An 18,966-nucleotide genomic window follows, 5' to 3' on the forward strand; every position below is an offset into this window, starting at 1 on the left:
GTGTGGGCACAGGTTTTGCTATTTCTGCGGTGGCAGGGGAAGGTGCCAGGATGGGAGGGTGGGTTGGACCTGACCAGGTAGTCACGGAGGGAACGGTCTTTGTGGAAGGCGGAAAGGGGTGGGGAGGGAAATATATCCCTGGTGGTGGGGTCTGTTTGGAGGTGGCGGAAATGTCGGCGGATGATTTGGTTTATGCGAAGGTTGGTAGGGTGGAAGGTGAGCACCAAGGGGGTTCTGTCCTTGTTATGGTTGGAGGGGTGGGGTCTGAGGGCAGAGGTGCAGGATGTGGACGAGATGCTTTGGAGGGCATCTTTAACCACGTGGGAAGGGAAATTGCGGTCTCCAAAGAAGGAGGCCATTTGGTGTGTTCTATGGTGGAACTGGTCCTCCTGGGAGCAGATACGGCGGAGACGGAGGAATTGTGGATATGGGATGGCATTTTTGCAGGAGGGAAGAGGTGTAATCCAGATAGCTGTAGGAGTCGGTGGGTTTGTTTAAAAAAAAATGTCGGTTTCAAGTCGGTTGTCATTAATGGAGATGGAGAGGTCCAGGAAGGGGAGGGAGGTGTAGAGATGGTCCAGATAAATTTAAGGTCAGGGTGGAATGTGTTGGTGAAGTTGATGAATTGCTCAACCTCCTCACGGGAGCACGAGGTGGCACCAATGCAGTCATCAATGTAGCGGAGAAAGAGGTAGGGAGTGGTGCCGGTTTAATTACGGAAGATCGACTGTTCTATGTAGCCAACAAAGAGACAGGCATAGCTGGGGCCCATATGGGTGCCCATGGCTACCCCTTTGGTCTGGAGGAAGTGGGAGGATTTGAAGGAGAAATTGTTAAGGGTGAGGACCAGTTCAGTCAAATAAGTGAGTGTCGGTGGAAGGGTACTGTTGGGGACATCGGGAGAGGGAGAAATGGAGGGCTTGGAGGTCCTGGTCATGGCAGATGCTGCCTGAACTACTGTGCTTTTCCCACACCACTAATCCAGAATCTGGTTTCCAGCATCTGCAGTCATTGTTTTTGCCACTGTGATCTCCAGCATTTATTGTTTTCAGTACAGATTCCAGTATCTGCAGTGATTTACTCCTACAAGATGGTAATAGCTGCTGTTCAATAATTGCAGCGCATCCGTCAAAAATCTATAACCAAGAACACAGCATAAAAAGAAGTGGGAGTTAGAGTGGTCCATTCAGCCCCTTGAGCCCATTCTGCTGAACTACAAGACAATGATCTCTCTGACCTATCGCATCTCCATCACCCCTCCCCCAAGTCCCTCCTCTCTACCTTTTATCTTAGCCTGCTGGACACACTTTCCTCATTCCTGAAGAAGGGCTTATGCCCGAAACGTCGAATCTCCTGCTCCTTGGATGCTGCCTGACCTGCTGCGCTTTTCCAGCAACACATTTTCAGCTCTGATCTCTCTGACCTCCAACTTCTCGCACTATCACCATGCTCCTGCAGCTCTTTGATCTCTGTACATCGATCAAACTCTGTCTTGACTACACTCATTGGTTCAGCATCTACTGCTCTCAGGGTTGGAGAATTTCGGAGACGTTTTCAACTGTTTTGAGTAAGAAAGCTCTTCTCATCTCACTCCACAGCATTTGGCCCCTGATCCTGTGACTGTGACCCCTTGCTCTAGAATCCCTGACCTGCACATAACTGCCTTCAGTGGTTATACAATGAAGTGAGTCTTACTTTCAAAGCACTTGAGGTGCTGGGGAGAAGGTAAAGTGAACAGGATAGCGTGAGTGAAGGCTAGCAACAGGAGTCCTCATTTAAACCCAAGTGTATATGTAAAATATCCCAGGCTGATAAGGTGAAAGGCTAAATACCCTCCTGGCTTGTTTTATTAAAATTGCATGCCTCAATCTAATTTTCTGTTTTGTGCTGCAGGTCCACATACTCCAGTGAATCTTAATATCTTAATGGAAATGATCATAGCTTAATGATGTGTGATAACAGTTGTCAATTAATGATGACTGTGCTGGAGGGGGTGTGGTGAGGCTGTCCTTTATCTAATGGACTCGTAAAGCAAGCCATGTTATAAAGTTGCTCCATTTATTAGCTGTCCTTTCTGATCTACCCAGCGTAATCCAAGATAATAGGAAACAGTGATGTCAGAAAGTGCTGTGTCTTACTAGAATTATCGAAATAACCCCCTGCACCTCCACCCCCACCCCCCCAGAGCATGTTACATGCCATGATTTGATATTTGTCGAGCAATCACTTATGTAGGTAACAGTGCCATCAGCTGCCTCAAGTTCAGCAAGGTTCCTCAGATAGTAAATGAAATTGGAGATTTTAGAAGGAGGCCAGTCAGCCCATTGTGTATATTGGCTCCCTGAAAAAAGGCCTCATGCCCGAAACGTCGATTCTCCTGCTCTTTGGATGCTGCCTGACCTGCTACACTTTTACAGCAACACATTTTCATCCCTGAAAGAGCTCCCAATGCATCCCATTCCTGCTTTCTCCCTACAGCTAGTGTAGATGTATTTCCTAAACAAAAAGAGATTGCTGGAAGAGCTCAGTAGGTCTGGCAGCATCTGTGAAGAGAAGTTAGAGTTAACATTTTGGGTGGAGTGACCCTTCATCTGATTTCTCTCCACAGATCCTGCCATGCTTGCGGAGTTTTTTTTATCAACCATCTCTTTTTGTTTCTGATGTACAGCGTCTGCAGTTCTTTTGATTTTGTTTTTATTGTAAAGAAGAGGAAATATATCCAAATTATACAGGTACATCATAGAGAACAAACAGTGATATGAACCTGTTAGACTGATTTGCCTGATTTTTTGTGCTGTAAATTCTTAGTAATCGATCTACCCAATGCCCTTTTCAAAGTTAATGTTGAATTTGCTCCTGCTGACCTTTTAAATCTGTACATTGAAGATCACCCTAACTCGCTGCTTTATAAAAAAAAAGTCCTATCTCCCTTTCACTCATTAACTGAAATCCTTATCCTGGGTTTTCTGATTTTCCTGTCGGTGAGACCAATGCTGCCCTCTGCTCTAGTCATTTTCCAGTTGACCTGTTCAGGAGTATTATCTCTTACCTGGGGATCTGGTGGGACTCGAACCCAGGCCTCCTGACCCAGAGGTGGGGACATCGTCACCGTGCCAGAAGAGCTGTCGAGCATTATAATCACAATGAGTGGAATTCTTGCCCAAGACATTCTAAAGCCTGCTACCCACTGCCCTGACAAACCCTTTGTGATTTTTTGATCACGTGGATACAAACAATCCTTTCTGCTCAAGGTCAAATCAAATTCCATTTCATCTCATTTTGACGACAGATACTTATTTGTTTTGCTGTTATTGGTTGAAATTCCCAGTGAAGACACACATTAACAAATCTGGACTGAAATTGGGGTGCTCCTTCAGCATTGCTAGGCCAACGTCCTGCAACACTCTGCTTTAGCAATACTTCAGGTGCACTGACATCCCCTGGACTGCAGTGGTTTACAATAACGGCTCAATGTCATTTTGTCTGGAGCTATTAATTGCCTGTGATGCCCATTGTCTGAGAAATTATTTTGACTGGAGTATTGGCATCAAGAGAAATCCCAGCTTTTCCACACACTCTGCAAGCAAGATTCCAAAAGTCGATCTTGAGTTTTTAAAAAGCTTGCTCTTGGAATGTAGACATCAGTGGCTCGGCCGGGATTAATTGTTCATTCCTGATAGCCTTGAAGATTGTGGTGCTGAGCTGCCTTTTGAACCGCTGGAATCTCTGGGAGTTGGGGACACCCACAGTGACATTGGCAAGGGAGTGCCAAGGTTTCTTCGCGGTGAAAGAATGGTGTTATAATTCAGGGTGGTATCGTAGAAACCCAGAGGCACAGTTTTAACTTGTCATGTTCTCTGACCCCCCCCACCGAGTGTGAACCAGGAGTGTCTTGTGGCGCTTGAACTCAAATTCCTATCATTTTGAGTCCGATGGAAGAATCTGACTAACTCAGCTAGGCTGCTGTTCAGATTGTTAAAACAACGTACATAGGTTTTAGTGTTCCACAGAATGGATTTTAAGAGGAAGTCTGTTTGAATGCTTTCTTTTAACAGTGGTGAATTATTAAGCAGTTGCTTCAAGACGGAGTCTACGAACGTGAGCTGTTGAAGCCAATTTCACCAGATGCCACCAATCGAGTTACCAATTGATGAACAATCTCACTATGCCGTATTCACCTGCAAAATCTGTTTGGACCACAGTTAGAGGCAAAACAGCTCCTCTGTTCCATAAGATATAAACTTATTAGGTATCAGACTGTCAAACAATAATGGGATAATGACAAGATAACTGCTACAATGATGTTGGTTGAGGAATAAATATTGGCCTGGATTCCAAGCAGCTCTCTTCAGCTCTCAATCTTGAACCATGTAGATGTGGGAAGGTTGTTTCGCCTGTCGGAGAGTCTAAGACCAGAGGGCATCATCTCAGAATAAGCTGTCACACATTTAAAACAGAGATGAGGAAGAATTTCTTCTGAGGGGAGTAGAATCTGTAGAATTCTTCACCACAGAGAACAATTGAGGCTGGGTCATTCAGTATATTCAAGGCTAAGGTAGATATTTAATGGGTCAAGACATCAAGGTTGTAGGGGAAAGGGAGGAAAGTGGAGTTGAGAATAACCAGATTAGCCACAATCTCATTGAAAGATGGAGCAGACTCCATGAGCTGAATGGCCTACTTATGACTTATGGAATCATAGAATATCGACCCACACACACACAGCAGGCCATTCAGGCCCTCACAGCTGAGACAGCTCCCTGCAAGAGCAACTCAGCCAATGCCTTTTCCCCGTGGAACTGCAATGTCTTCTTTTTCATGTAATTATTGGATTGCCTTGTGAAAGTCATGATTCTGCTTCTGCCATACTCTCGGGCAGGGGCTCTTAAACCTAACTGCTCTGGCCACATGAGAAAGCTTTTGGCAAACATGTTGAAACCAAAGTCATCAGACCCTTCCATCAATGAGAATGGTTTTTTACCTATTCTATTCCGGCACTATCCTGAACCCTGAATGTCTCTGTCAAATCTCCTCTTCACTGGCTCATCACAATAATGCCGTGATCATTTACAAGGAGAAAGTGAGGACTGCAGATGCTGGAGATCAGAGCTGAAAATGTGTTGCTGGAAAAGCGCAGCAGGTCAGGCAGCATCCAAGGAACAGGAGATTCGACGTTTCGGGCATAAGCCCTTCTTCAGGAAAGCATTTCCTGAAGAAGGGCTTATGTCCGAAACATCGAATCTCCTGTTCCTTGGATGCTGCCTGACCTGCTGTGCTTTTCCAGCAACACATTTTCAGATGTGATCATTTACACCAACTTGAGATGACTGAGGGAATTTTACATTAGTATCTCATCTAAATGGCCATCAGGTTTAATTACCTTAAAAAAAATTTGCTAAAAGAGTATGGGGGAGTGATGGCAAATTGTCAAGTTTGAGCAGGTACTGTACTGCCACACAACCACTGAGAAACAGAAATTATTTTTGCTGTTTCCAATGTGCGTTGTGTGATAAATGCCACTCTGCACTTTTATTTGTAAAACAATAACTGTGCAATATGGTGACAGAGTGGAACATCATTCCATGGTTTGTTTGAGAATTAAACAGAAGGTAACAGATGTTGGCAAGGTCTTGCAAGGCACTCATCCAACATGGTGGCTGTGTTATCAACCACCAGAGTGTGTCTCCTATTCATGGGATTGAATTTCTGCTTGAATCTGGCTGCCAGGCATGTGGCTATCAATACATTGTGATGAAAAGGTATTGTGTGTACACACTGGAAATTTCCAGTTTCAAGTTGCTAGCTCTCCAAGAATGACCTGGAGCTTGCAGTAATTGAAACGTAACCCTGGAGAAAAATCAGAGGGACATTTTTTGAGATAGTGGTTTTATCATTTTCTTTGATCATTTCTCTCAGCAGATTATAAAAAATATTGCCAGTGGAGGGGAGAAAAGCTGTCTGGCTTATAGTCAAGCATCATCCAATTGGATAATACTTTTATTGTTTTCCAATTATGTAGCAAGACACTGAGTCACCAGGATGGTATTGGCTGATCAGTGGCTGCAGGAGGAGAGTTCGTTATAGTTGTAAATTCCACCCAAGTTCAGTCAGTTGCCTATTCACCCGGGGCAATGGGTGAGCACAGTTGTGCAGCTAGAAACAGGGTAAATCAGTCAAGATCCTAACTCTGAATCATCAGTGTGTTGTGTACAGATAGTATCTCACATGGCTGTGATTCCCCTTTCTGTTCAGTGGTCTTTCACTTCTCACTGTCTCAGCTGACATTGGAGGAGAGCTAAATGTTGACCAGGATGTGGCCAAGAACCCTTCTGTGAAGTAGCTGAGTGGGGTCTTTTACTCATTCCTGAGGGATCTCAGGTTATTGTCTCATCAGAAAATCAGTGCCTCTGACAGAGCAGCACTCCCTCTGTGCTGCACTGCAGTGTCAGTCTGGATTTTATGTCCAATGTTCTGCAGTGGATGTTGAATTTAGAGGTAATGGTACCAGAAATGACAGGGTTAAATCTCTGTTGTCTAGTTACTGAGTTTCATGCCTGAGAAAGTTTCTCCCTATCCATACACATTTTTTTTTAAAAACTCACTCATTCAATGCACAGTAGTTACTTAGCATTTTATGGATCACTGGGTGTTGAAAGGACCTCTTGTAAAAATGGCCATTTTTCTACATTTAGATAGAACAAACTGCACCATAAGCCGCTGAGGATCACGTTATACACATCATTGAGAGTGATTGCAATACAACTATGACTAAAATTTTCAGAACCAGCAGAGGAATGATACCGAAGAACCAAAACAAATAAGGCAAAAGCCATTTGAAGACAGAATCAGACGCCAGCAGGGTGGTTGAAAGCCAGGAATATTTTCACAGACCCACCTAGAGGAATCTTTGTGTTGTCAGTGTCATCCTAACACCAGAGAAAATTGTATTTGGACCTTTTTGTAAACCCAACCTATTTCACCAAGAGAATAGGAATTCTGTCTTTTGAAAGCTTTGCTCTGATTACTGCTGTGAAATCCTTGAACTGAATTGACATAAAATATGTTCAGCTGTATGAGGTGGGCAGGCTGCCTGGAACACTGACTGACTGACTGTGTTGGCCAACAATAGCAGGACTGTTGCTTGCCCAGGTTTGGTGGAAGTCTCTTTGCTTTAGAAAACAGCTCTCCCTACTGGTCATACAAGAGAACAGAAAATCTGTCGTGCAATTTTCAGACAAAGTCCACAGATTGTGATTGGCTTCCCATAGGCCATTCAGTGAAAGAGATCAGGACTGATGTCTGAATAGTCAATGAGGCTATTATGCAAAGTGAGAGATGGGCTACTGTGAAAGGAGCCCAGGCTCTGATTGTGTGTACACAGAATTAACACCTAATCTCTAAATTTCAAGTCACTGACTGATGTCTTTTTGAGAAGGAGTTGCATTGTTTGTCCTACTCAACAGTCCACCCTTCCCAGTGCAATTGCTTGTTAATTTCTTGCACCCATACTCGGTCCTTGACAATAAATAGAAATTACATGTAACAATGAGGTAGGAATTAGCTTGGATTTATTAAAAATCACACAATGCATACTGCACAGAAGGAGGTTATGCAGCCTGTTGAGCCTGGATTGGTTCAGAGCTGAAAATGTGTTGCTGGAAAAGCGCAGCAGGTCAGGCAGCATCCAAGGAGCAGGCTCATGCCCGAAACGTCGAATTTCCTGTTCCTTGGATGCTGCCTGACCTGCTGCGCTTTTCCAGCAACACAATTTCAGCTCTGATCTCCAGCATCTGAAGTCGTCACTTTTTCCTGGATTGGTTCACTCCAGCAATTTAGCATGTCCCACTTCCTGGTCCTGCCCTTTATGAATTCCTTTCCCTTCAAGTGTTTAGCTAGTCTCTTTTATAAACCTCCGTTGAATTGGGTTCTGTCATTGTCCCAGGCATGACATCAAATCTTAATCCCTTGCTACATGAGCATGTTTTTCCTCAAGGTGCCTTTAGCTGTTTTGCCAGTCACCTGAAAATCTGTATCCTCTGGTTCTCAATCCTCCCACCAATGGGTACCATTTTATTCCCTGTCTGCTCCATCTAGATTCTTCTCATTATATTAAAAATCATGCAACACCAGGTTATAGTCCAACAGGTTTAGTTGGAAGCACTAGCTTTCGGAGTGCTGCTCCTACCACCTGATGAAGGAGCAGCACTCTGAAAGCTAGTCCTTCCAAATAAACTGGTTGGAGTATAGCCTGGTGTTGTGTGATTTTTTAACTTTGTAAACCCCAGTCCAACACCAGCACCTCCAAATCATAACTCCCCATTATGAGATACTCTGATGAAAAGTTTCTCCTCCCTTGGGCGAACAACCTGAGCTTCTCCAAGCCGGCTGTGGAAATGAAGTCCATTGAATTGCCAGAAGAACCCTTTCTTAAATGGTTTGCTTATCTTGCCAAAAGGTAAAAGTGGTTTTAAAGTCTCTGCTTAATAACCAACTTCTCAAATTAGGCTGAAGAATGGTGGACACCGATTCAGATTCTGTTATCATTGGGTACAACAGAGAGCCTTCCATTTATATGATTGGACTTAAACCTGCGACACTGAACTTTCGACACTGACATGAAATAGATTATGGAGTTGTATTTGTTTCAGGAGGGAGGTGATGGCGATGGAGGGATGTTATCACCAGACTGTTAATCCAATGGCTCAGATAGTTTTCTGGAGGTCCCTGTTGGAATCCCGTTATGGCAAGTGGAAGAATTTACGTTCAATAAGAAAAATTCTGGCATTAAGAGTCTAATGTTGACCATGAAATCATCGTTGATTGTGGGAAACATCCATCGGGTGCCCTAATGCCCTTTAGGGAAGGAAATTGCAATCCTTACCTGGTCTAGCCGATATGTGTTTCCAGACCCATAACAATATGGTTGATTCTTAACTGCCCTCTGGGCAATTCGGGATGGGCAATAAATGCTGGCCGAGCTGGTGATGCCCTCGTCCTGTGAATGAGTAAAACAAATGCTGTTTTAATGAGTTACAATTCCAGGGATCACCCCAGATAGTGCTTTCCCAGTCTTGTACTTTGTACTGTCTGTACACGTGAACTCCTCCAAAATTCTTGCCTAACTCCTACCTTGCACCAAGCTCCATTCACGATCCCCCCATGTTTGCTGAATTTCGGGGCGGCACGGTGGCACAGTGGTTAGCACTGCTGCCTCACAGCGCCAGGGACCTGGGTTCAATTCCCACCTCAGGCGACTGACTGTGTGGAGTTTGCACGTTCTCCCCTTGTCTGCGTGGGTTTCCTCCGGGTGCTCCGGTTTCCTCCCACAGTCACAAAGATGTGCGGGTCAGATGAATTGGCCATACTAAATTGCCCATAGTGTTAGGTAAGGGGTATATGTATGGGTGGGTTGCGCTTCGGCGGGTCGGTGTGGACTTGTTGGGCCGAAGGGCCTGTTTCCACACTGTAAGTAATCTAATCTAATCATTGGTTCCAGGTTCAAAACTGACTAAAATTCTCATCATTCAAATCCCTTCATGATCTTATACCCAACACCTACAAGCTTATCCAGCCACTGAGATTCCTGTGCTCTTTCATTTCACCGTGTTCTTCATCCCCGATTATTGACAGTCATGAAATCCAGCTCCCCTAAACTCTGGAATTCCTTCTGGAAACCTCTCTACCTCTTGCCCTCTCTTTTTATTTAGGTACGGCTTAAAATATACTGCTTTGAGTAAGCTTTTTGTCTTCATTTCTAGTCTCTCCTTGTGTGGCTGGGTGGCAGATTTAACTGATGATCATTCTTGTGAAGAAACTCCGAAGACTTTGCTGCGTTAATGGCGCTATGTGAACGTAAATTGTTGTGAGAATATTAAGGGACCAGTTCAGGTTTGCAACAACCTGACAGATTCATGGTGTCAGGGTTTTTTTTATTCAAACTTTCTCATCATTACTCACTGAGCAGTGCTTCAGAAGATGTTTAGGTAAGATGGGAAAATAATATCCTGGAGACAACATGGAAATGAGTTCAGTTGGAGTCGATCCCGTGAGTGTTCCTCCTTTGTGGGATAAATGCAGCCAAATGCTTTCAGCAAGTCAACAAATGCAGAAATCTTGTGCAATGAAAATTTGTTGACCTGTTGGAATCTAAGTATTTTTTTTAAAAACTTAACATTTTCCACATGTAGTCTTGTACTTTAACTGCTCAGAATGCAATGGGGGCAAAGTCATTTTCCAGGACTTGATGAAGCTATGCAATTTTACACTTTCGAGGAGATTTATTGCAAAATTATTGTGTTCAGCTACCAGTAATCATTAGCTTATATATAAAAAAGCTACATGCCATTGATACAGATGTCCTGAGGTTTTAATGAAACCAGTTTAGCTTTTCCCTTGTGGGAAATATGAAGTTATTTATGAGCACAAGGGAACAAAATAGAGTCGGTTCTTGTTCAAGCACAAACTGTAGTGGGAGCTGGTGCAGAAATGAAGAAAAGGTGTTGAGTGAAATACAGGGCCATTGGAAATGACGGAAACATGTGGGATTGGTTAGAAAGGGCTGGATTCTCGAGTCTGTGCAGTTAGGTGTTTGGTTTTTATGATGGCGTCATTGTCCTGGAACCTTTATTTTGCAGAAGAAACACAAAACTAGAGTGTGTGAGAAATGTAAATGAGAAAGCGCTTGTGTTTGTAAAGGGAGAATATCTGTCTCGAGATGACCCAAAGTGCTTTCCAGTCGATGAAATCCTGTTTTCCTGCAGGAAAACCAGCAGCTAAGTTGTGCACAGCAAGATTCCAAAGCAGCACTAAGAATTCTGTTTTGTGATTTTGTTCGATGGCTAAATATTAGCCATGAAACTGGGAAGTTCCTTATTCTCTGATGGAGGAATTGTGGGATTGTTATGTTCGCCTGCAAGAAAAGGCAATGCCTAAACCAAGTCTGATGCCTCCACCAGTGTGTCACTCCCTCAGTACTGCACCGGTGCTGTCCACCTGGATTCTCTGCTCAAGTCTCTGAGTTGTGACTTTGACATTGTAGACAGTACATTGTGCAAATAAGGCAGTTTGGCTAATATCTTCCTTTTTATTCTATTAAAGATAAGAAATCCTGTATAATTTGGTGACGGCTTAATAAGACTTGACCTTCTGATGTCATTGATTCACTGTGATGTCAGCATGAGCATTCTAACTCACTGGAATCTCTGATTCCATTGTTTATAATCACCATCATTAGGGTAAGAGAAAGGACTGAGTCAAAGAGACATAAAACATGGTATCCCAAAGCTGTCGTTAAATGTTCTACTTTCCGTGTTGGAATATAGTCATACAGCATGGAAACAGACCCATTGGTCCAATATGTCACCTGACCTGATCTCTCCTCCCATGGCTCCATGTCAGCTGTTTGTGTGAAGCCCCTTGTGATGCTTTCCTCGATAAATGCAATTGGTGATGTTTGGGGTGGCCGAGGGTGATTTGGAAAGTGCGATCCAATTTTTTTTCTTTCTTTTTTTGTTTGACCTTTTAAGCATTTATTTTTAAGTGTTGCCAATTGACATCACCTGGGAAACTGGTTTGGAGCAGTTACTCAAGTCCATTAGTGTGAGAGCGCTGAATTAACATCCATAAAGATGTAAGCATTGACCTCGGAGGGCGTTTTTGCTCCAACTGTCTGGGTGTTAATTAATCTCCCTTGCGCTGTTGGAACCTTCAATGTATCATCAGTACTTGCATTTGGAGCAAAAATAGTCTTGAAAAATTAGGATATCGTAACATGAAATGGGTTTGGGGCAGTTCTAGGACACTTCCTCATGACTGTGAATCCACAGTTCAAAACTCCACATAATTCTCCAGTAATTGCAAGACTAACTCTGGAAATCTGTAAAGCAGATGAGGGTAGAAATATCAAAGTTGTGCTTTAGGGAATGGCTACCTTATGTCATGATTGAGACACAGAAGTATCGAGGGGGCTTGATTTTGTAATTAATTCTGCTGTACCTGCCTTTGGAGTGTGAGGAGGGCGCTTTACTCTGTATGTAGTCCCATGGTGTATCAACCATATTTGATGGGGACAACATAGATGGAGTTTTACTCTATCGTTATCTCTGTGTTTCATCTGAGAATGGCTAATGCTGGCTTTTTGTGATAAAAGTGTGGAGTTACACACTAAACAAACGGGTATTCAACCGGGATGTTCACCATTGCTGCACGACGCATCACTTGGGGAAGAGGACACTTATTGTTGATGCTCACACTTAACAAAAACTGAAGGAGCGTGTACAAGCAACTGCGTGACGCCACGCAGGAACCTAACTCTCTAGATTGCCTGTAATAGGGGACTCAACATTTGTGAACAGTCTTACCTGCCCTTCTCCGTGAAACAGTTGCTGTGATTCTGAAGTAGCAGGTGTAAACTAGATGGGAAATTGAATGTGATTTTTAGTAATAGTTCCTTCTAAGCTCCCACAAATGGTATAAAATCGTCATTATATTATGTTACTACTATTTCCACCTATTGTGAATACCTTATGTAACTGTGGAGTTCTGAAATTTTGAGTTCAGATTGGTCTCCTCTTTTATGAGCAGATCCTGAGAATTTATACTTCTCCACAATGAGATGAACACAGGCAGCCTGATTTGGTGGTAGAATTTGAGAAATTCCAGAATAGTAGCAGTCTGCATGGAATTATTCAATCCTGATTCCTTCCTCAATCCATTACCATTAAATATTTTTCTCCTTCAACTAGTATTGAATGTCATAATTGACTCAATTTCTATGGTCTCTTGTGGTCATACACTGTATGGGTGCCAAAGTGTAAGAAAATTGTTGTATTAAAACAAAATTTCTAACCATTGGTCTAAATCTTGACTGGAAATTGAGATTGCAGAGTGGGAGAAGAGAAACAAATAACTTGCATCTGATACAGTGTCTTTCATAACCTCAGTTCTTTCCAATGACTGAACTTTTCGAGAGCTATCAGTGTTGTAATTTAAGAAATGTGCCAGTGAATTGGAAAACAGCAATATCCCTTAAACAGCACTGAGCTAAGGTGACAGCGGATCTGGTTTCTTGATGGTGATTGAGGCATGCACATTGACATGAGGAAGAACTTGTTGTCACATTTCAAATGGCACCTTGGTGTGTGAATAATCTTATCCTTCCATTAATGCATTCAAAACTTTTTAAAATTCCTTTTTCACAAAGTCCTTCTCTTTCTAGTGCAGTTAACCTACCACCTGAGGGATTCAGGCTGATTCCCAATCTATGGGAATACATTGTAAACAAAGAAAATCCATTTATAGGCAGGAGCAGATCAGAGAAAGCACCTGATTGCAAAACAGACTAATTCAGTGGCATTGGTAACAGCAGAAATGCTGTTTGAACTACTTTGGCACAGTAAGAGAGAAGACCTAATTTAAAATAACAAAAAAGTTAGCCTAAGCTGAATCTCCAGAATTCCTTGTCATGGATCATTAAAGTTCAGGCAGTGGACTCCAACATTAGGGAAATGAGAACTGGTGAATCATAGATGTTTTACAGGACAGGAGGAGGCCAGTCTGCCTGCTGTACCTGTACTGGCTCTGTGCAAAAGGTTATCCATTCAGTCCCATTTCTCTATTCTTTCCACACAATCTGTAAAATCATTAAATATTAAGAATTTGTCCAATTTCATTTTGGAAGTTATCTGTTTCCACCATCCTTTCAAGCCATGTGCTCCATGTCACAAGGGTAATTGATGTTAAAGTGAGTGAGTCGGAGTATCAGGCGAGGAGATCGTTGGCTCGATAGGCTACATTTTTCTCTGACTCTGATTTAAAGCGTTGAACTAGAGGGAGAGAGGGCACTGGATGCAGTCACTGTTGGGTTTGCTATGGCTGGAGGCAATGTGGAGCTAAACAGAATCTCTGGCTCTTGGGCTGTTTGCAAAGTTACCGCACATGCTAGGGTCACCAGAGAGATGGTGAACTGCCCCTTCTCAATGAAGTATATTCTCAAATTCAGAAGATGCAGATTACAAATCCCAATGATTTGGAGGCTGGAATTCCCGGCAAGCTGGGTTAGGCTTCCTACCTTGCTCCCTGTGAAGGTGATTACCACAATGGGAGTGTCTTCTCCTTGCTGCAAGCTGTTTTCCAAGATAAGATTGTAAAAGTACAATAGAAACAAACTATTTGTTCACTTAGAAAGTAGTGAAACCTGGTCTGGTGTTGGGCACGGGGTCAGTGAATGTTGCTCCTCATTAAGGCGAAGGGTGTTGGGGAATGGGCTATTCCAGTTTAAATCAAGTATTGGTTTCAGGTCATCGTCAGATCAGGCACGCAGTGCATCAGATGCAAAGGTACATGGCCTGTGCTTGTACATTCACAATTAATCCGCAGAAGCATTCACTCAGTGAGTGAGTAATCAATTTGTGGAGTTGGTTCCCTGGGGAGATGATGGAAGCAGTTCATATTGATCTGTTCAAATGCAGATTACAGAGATTACTTTCAGTAAACAACATTCTAAGGTCAAGTATTACATGAGACGTGGTGCGTGTAGCACTCTTGTGTTGAAAAGGTGGATTTAGACCATTCCTGTTTGGGTACAAGTTGATTGGGAACATTTATAGAATGGGCTTAATTTTATGGCATGAATAAAGATGCAATCTGTTTCTGGATGTGCTGGAGGGAGGGAGGGATGTTGGCTAGTTTGCCCAGAGAGCTCCCTGTGGTTTATATCCGACTATGGGATCTTTATTGGTGCCTGAGCCAGCATAGGAAACCTCAATCTCATTCCTCATCAAGAGTTAGTATCTCCAGCAGTGGGACTCCTCTCAATGCTGCGTCAGCTGAGATTGTGTACTGGAATGGGACTTGAACCCATGACCTTCTGACTGAAAGGGCAAGAGAGCATTGGATTGAGCAGGTTTAACTGGTCAAAGCATCTTCTTTTATGGCTCCCAGACATTTGTTGGTGTAATGTTTAGGATTGTATTCTAAATTGAACCAAAATCCCTTTCATCCATCACTCTGTGCTCCGTGACCTACTCTGACTTCTGGGCTGGCAGTGCCTGGAATTTAAAATTTTTTATCTTTTTGTTTTCAAATCCTTCCTCAGCCTCACCCCTTCCTATCTCAGTAACCTTGTCCAGTCCCACATTATCAGTGATCTTTCTGCTTTCCCAATGCTGGTCTATTGCATAAGCTCCAACACTGAGAACTTGCCTTTCGCTAACCATTGGAGTTGCCCCCACAATAAACCTCCCTCACCTCCCCTCAACCTCTCTTCTCTTTTCACAAACAGTGCCTCCCAAACTTTATTCCCTGTATGATACAAGTTTGAGGCTTGAACATTGTTTGTAGCCCTGTGGTTGTATTGTGAGACGAGGGAACCTGTATGAGCATGAGCACAGCTCCATGGTGACGATTGCCTCACGAAAGTTTCAGCTAATGACCCCAATTGGGAATCCGACCCCTAACTTGTAAAGCCTGGCTATAAGGTGCTTTGTTTTGACCAGACATTTGATCATCTGTCCAAAAATGTCCCAGGTGTCAAATTTCCGATCTTAAAATTTGCCTGAAATGCCTTGTGATGCATTCATGAGTGTTACGGTGCTATGTAAGTGCACTTGTTATTGTTATGTGAGGAAAAATCAATTTGTACAGAGAGGAGCTATCCACTTGCAGTTCACAAGCTGTGGTTACTTTACTTTAAACAGATAATGAAAGAAGTAAATTGTTGTCGAATTTACTGAAAGAATTGGAATTCATTTAACATGTTGGCACAATTTCCCAGTTTCAAAGCACTTCCCAGCGGCCAAGCAGATGAGTTCTGTGATTCTTCAGATGAACATGACAGATCAACTTCTCTGACAATCACAAGATTGTTCCAGTGCATAAGAAGACCGTTCAGCCCATTGTGACTGCACCAGCTCTCCAAATGAGAATCTTATCATTCATTCACTCGTGTCATTCTCCTCCCTTCCTTCTCGTTGTAAACCTGTTCCTTTCAAAGTGCTATCTAATATCTAATTTCTAATTTCTCCTTGGAAAGTCTCAATTGAATTTGCCTGTACCACTCTCACACATTGCATTCCAGACCTGAGCCACTTCAGTATAGCAATGTCTTCCAGAGGAGTTAATTGACCATTTAAATTCAGTTGGTTGAAATGGGAATGTAGTGTAGACACCAGCAGCAATGTCACAATATCCCATTAGACTGGCAGATGGGAATCTTGATTGACTAGGTCAGAAGTCACACAGCCACAGGTTATAGTTGAAAAATGTGGTGCTGGAAAATCACAACAGGTCAGAGGAGCAGGAGAATCATGTTCCTGGTGAAGGACTTATACCCAGAATGTCGACTCTCCTGCTCCTCAGATGCTACCTGACCTGCTGTGCTTTGTCAGTGGCACCTGTTTTGACTCTGATCTCCAGCATCTGCTGTACTCACTTTCTCCTGGACATCAGGTTATAGTCCAGCAAGTTTGTTTGAAATCTGTCCTGAAAGCTTGCGATTTCAAATGAACCTAGTGGACTATAATCTGGTGTGGTGTGACTTCTGACTTTGTCCACCCCAGTCCAACACCAGCACCTCCACATCAAGGCTTGATTGACTAGAACGTCTAACCAACTGTTGAAACAGAAGCCCTGGAGTAAAGCTTGAGCTGCCATCCTTCACAGCCCAACAGGAGGCTGCGATAACATCCTTTTCTTATGTTTGTAATGACATTTTTATTAAAAATCTGAATGCTAATGGTGTCAGCACAACCATGACAGGCTAAAGCGTGGGGAAACAGAATGAACATTGGCAGGAAGGAAGCCATTGTGGCTTCAACAGTTGAGCGTTTCAGTTCAGCTCACAAATGGTTTGAAACACACCCACTCATTTCTATCAATAAAGGATTGCAATAAACGTGACCTATGCATGCACTTAAGAAGGTTCGAACCCTTTCCAGTCTGTCTTTAACATTTGCCTCCCCCCTTGGTAACTGTGACTGATAACTTAGAGTTATACAGTCCGCCACTGAAACAGACCCCTCGGTCCAACCCGTCCATGCCGACCAGATATCCCAACCCAATCTAGTCCCACCTGCCAGCACTTGGCCCATGTCCCTCTAAACCCAAATATTCATATACCCATCCAGATGCCTTTTTAAATGCTATCATTGTACTAGCCTCCACCACTTCCTCTGGCAGCTCATTCCATACACGTATACCCTCTGCATGAAAAAGTTGCCCCTTAGGTTTTTTTTTATCTTTCCCCTCTCACCCTAAACCTATATCTCGTTCTGGACTCCCTGACCCCAGGAAAAATACTTTGTCTATTTATCCTATCCATGTCCTTCATGATTTTGTAAACCTCTATAAGGTCACCCCTCAGCCTCTGACGCTCCAAGGAAAACAGCCCCGGCCTGTTCAGCCTCTGCTCATAGCCCAAACCCTCTAACCCTGGCAACATCCTTGTAAACCTTTTCTGAATCCTGTCAAGTTTCACAACATCATTCCAATAGGAAGGAGACCAGAATTGCACACAATATTCCAAATGTGGCCTAACCAATGTCCTGTACAGCCGCAACATGACCTCCCAACTCCTGTACTCAATACTCTGACCAATAAAGGAAAGCATACTAAGCGCATTTTTGCTACTGTACCTACCTGCGACTCCACCCTCAAAGAAATATGAACCTGCACACCTAGGTCTCTTTGTTCAGCAACACTCCCATTAAGTGTGTAAGTCCTGCTCTGATTTCCTTAACTTGCTTCAAAGGTCTCTGCAATTATTTTTAAAAACTGGATTTGAGTTACTTGTACATTGAGATGAGGAGGTTTATTTTGATATTGTTTGAATCTCTCAACTTGTTCAGGATAAGATTTTTAACTTGCTCCTTTCTTCCTCTCTCACAGGAGAATCTGGTGACTCCTATCCAGGATCAAAACATGAGGACAGTTCTGACGATAACCAGAGTTTGGGCCATGTTCCATCAGGGCACTCAGACAGTGTTTCCGTGGCCTCTGATAACCAGGATGATGGTATGTAGAGTTTCTGTTCTCTTTCTCTCACATCAGTATGTGCATCTGGGGCCATGCTGCTTTGACTTTCTTGTGATGTTTGATGCTGATCTACCAGGAGGAGCCTGATAAGAGACCTGCTGTCAGCAGCAGAGCTGAGGAATGTTTATCTTTGTTCACGGGAGGGGCATGGAGAGATAGCAGGAGCTCTGGAGCATTCTGTACAGCTTCCAGGAAAGGCGTGACCTGTCATCTCCATGAGGCAGGAGAAGGGAGCGAGCTGTGATGAAGTGATGATACTCTCAGGGCTAAATTACTTTTTAAGGACGGGTGTGGAACAGTCACTAGCTCATCTGCCTTAATACCAAGTCAGGGTGTTCCTCCTTACACTGGGGGACATCCACTTGTCATTAAATAAATGAATTGTGATTTGCTCACTCTATTGATTTACAAACAATTATTCGATCTGAGAAATAACAATATTTCTCAATTACATCAATTCCAGCTCAGTGATCTTATATGTATATCTCTCTGTCTCTGTCTCTGTCTCTCTCTCTGTCTCTCTCTCTCTCTCTCTCTCTCTCTCCCCCCATTTCTGTTGGATCTGGGAAACTTGTTTTCCACTTTTAGCCAGAGATCAAACATAAAGGGACCAGTGTGCTACATATTCATGACCTCTCCAGCAGTGGAACAGCAATGTTCCTGTCACTGTGTTCATTTTGCTTCATGGAGCAATGTGTATGCAATGAGAGTCTAGGCTGTATGGGCAGACTTGTTTATCTGCAGTCACCAATGTTACTGTGATGGAAACATCAACCCAGAACTACAAAGAAACGTGGCCAGTTTTTAGTGTTGGTAGCTGTTTCCTTTCTCTGTGACCCTTTGTTTGAGGTGTGTAAGAGTTGGATCTGCTTTGGCGCATTCATAACCCTATATTAAGGACATGAGGAATAGGAGTAGAAGTAGGCCATTCTGCCC

The 18,966-nt window shown here is 43.2% G+C and overlaps 1 protein-coding gene across 1 annotated transcript in view; it reads left to right on the forward strand.

Annotated features, from left to right (window-relative positions):
- The window catches only part of LOC132830871 (src kinase-associated phosphoprotein 1-like), a 369,860-nt gene that overhangs the window by 64,484 nt on the left and 286,410 nt on the right, over nucleotides 1–18,966 (forward strand). The window contains exon 4 of the mRNA XM_060848771.1: nucleotides 17,884–18,009. Coding sequence (XP_060704754.1) covers nucleotides 17,884–18,009 — 126 coding nt within the window. The remainder of the gene's footprint in view (nucleotides 1–17,883; nucleotides 18,010–18,966) is intronic.

This window comes from Hemiscyllium ocellatum, chromosome 32 (assembly GCF_020745735.1).
Source record: "Hemiscyllium ocellatum isolate sHemOce1 chromosome 32, sHemOce1.pat.X.cur, whole genome shotgun sequence".
NCBI classification, from domain to species: domain Eukaryota; kingdom Metazoa; phylum Chordata; class Chondrichthyes; order Orectolobiformes; family Hemiscylliidae; genus Hemiscyllium; species Hemiscyllium ocellatum.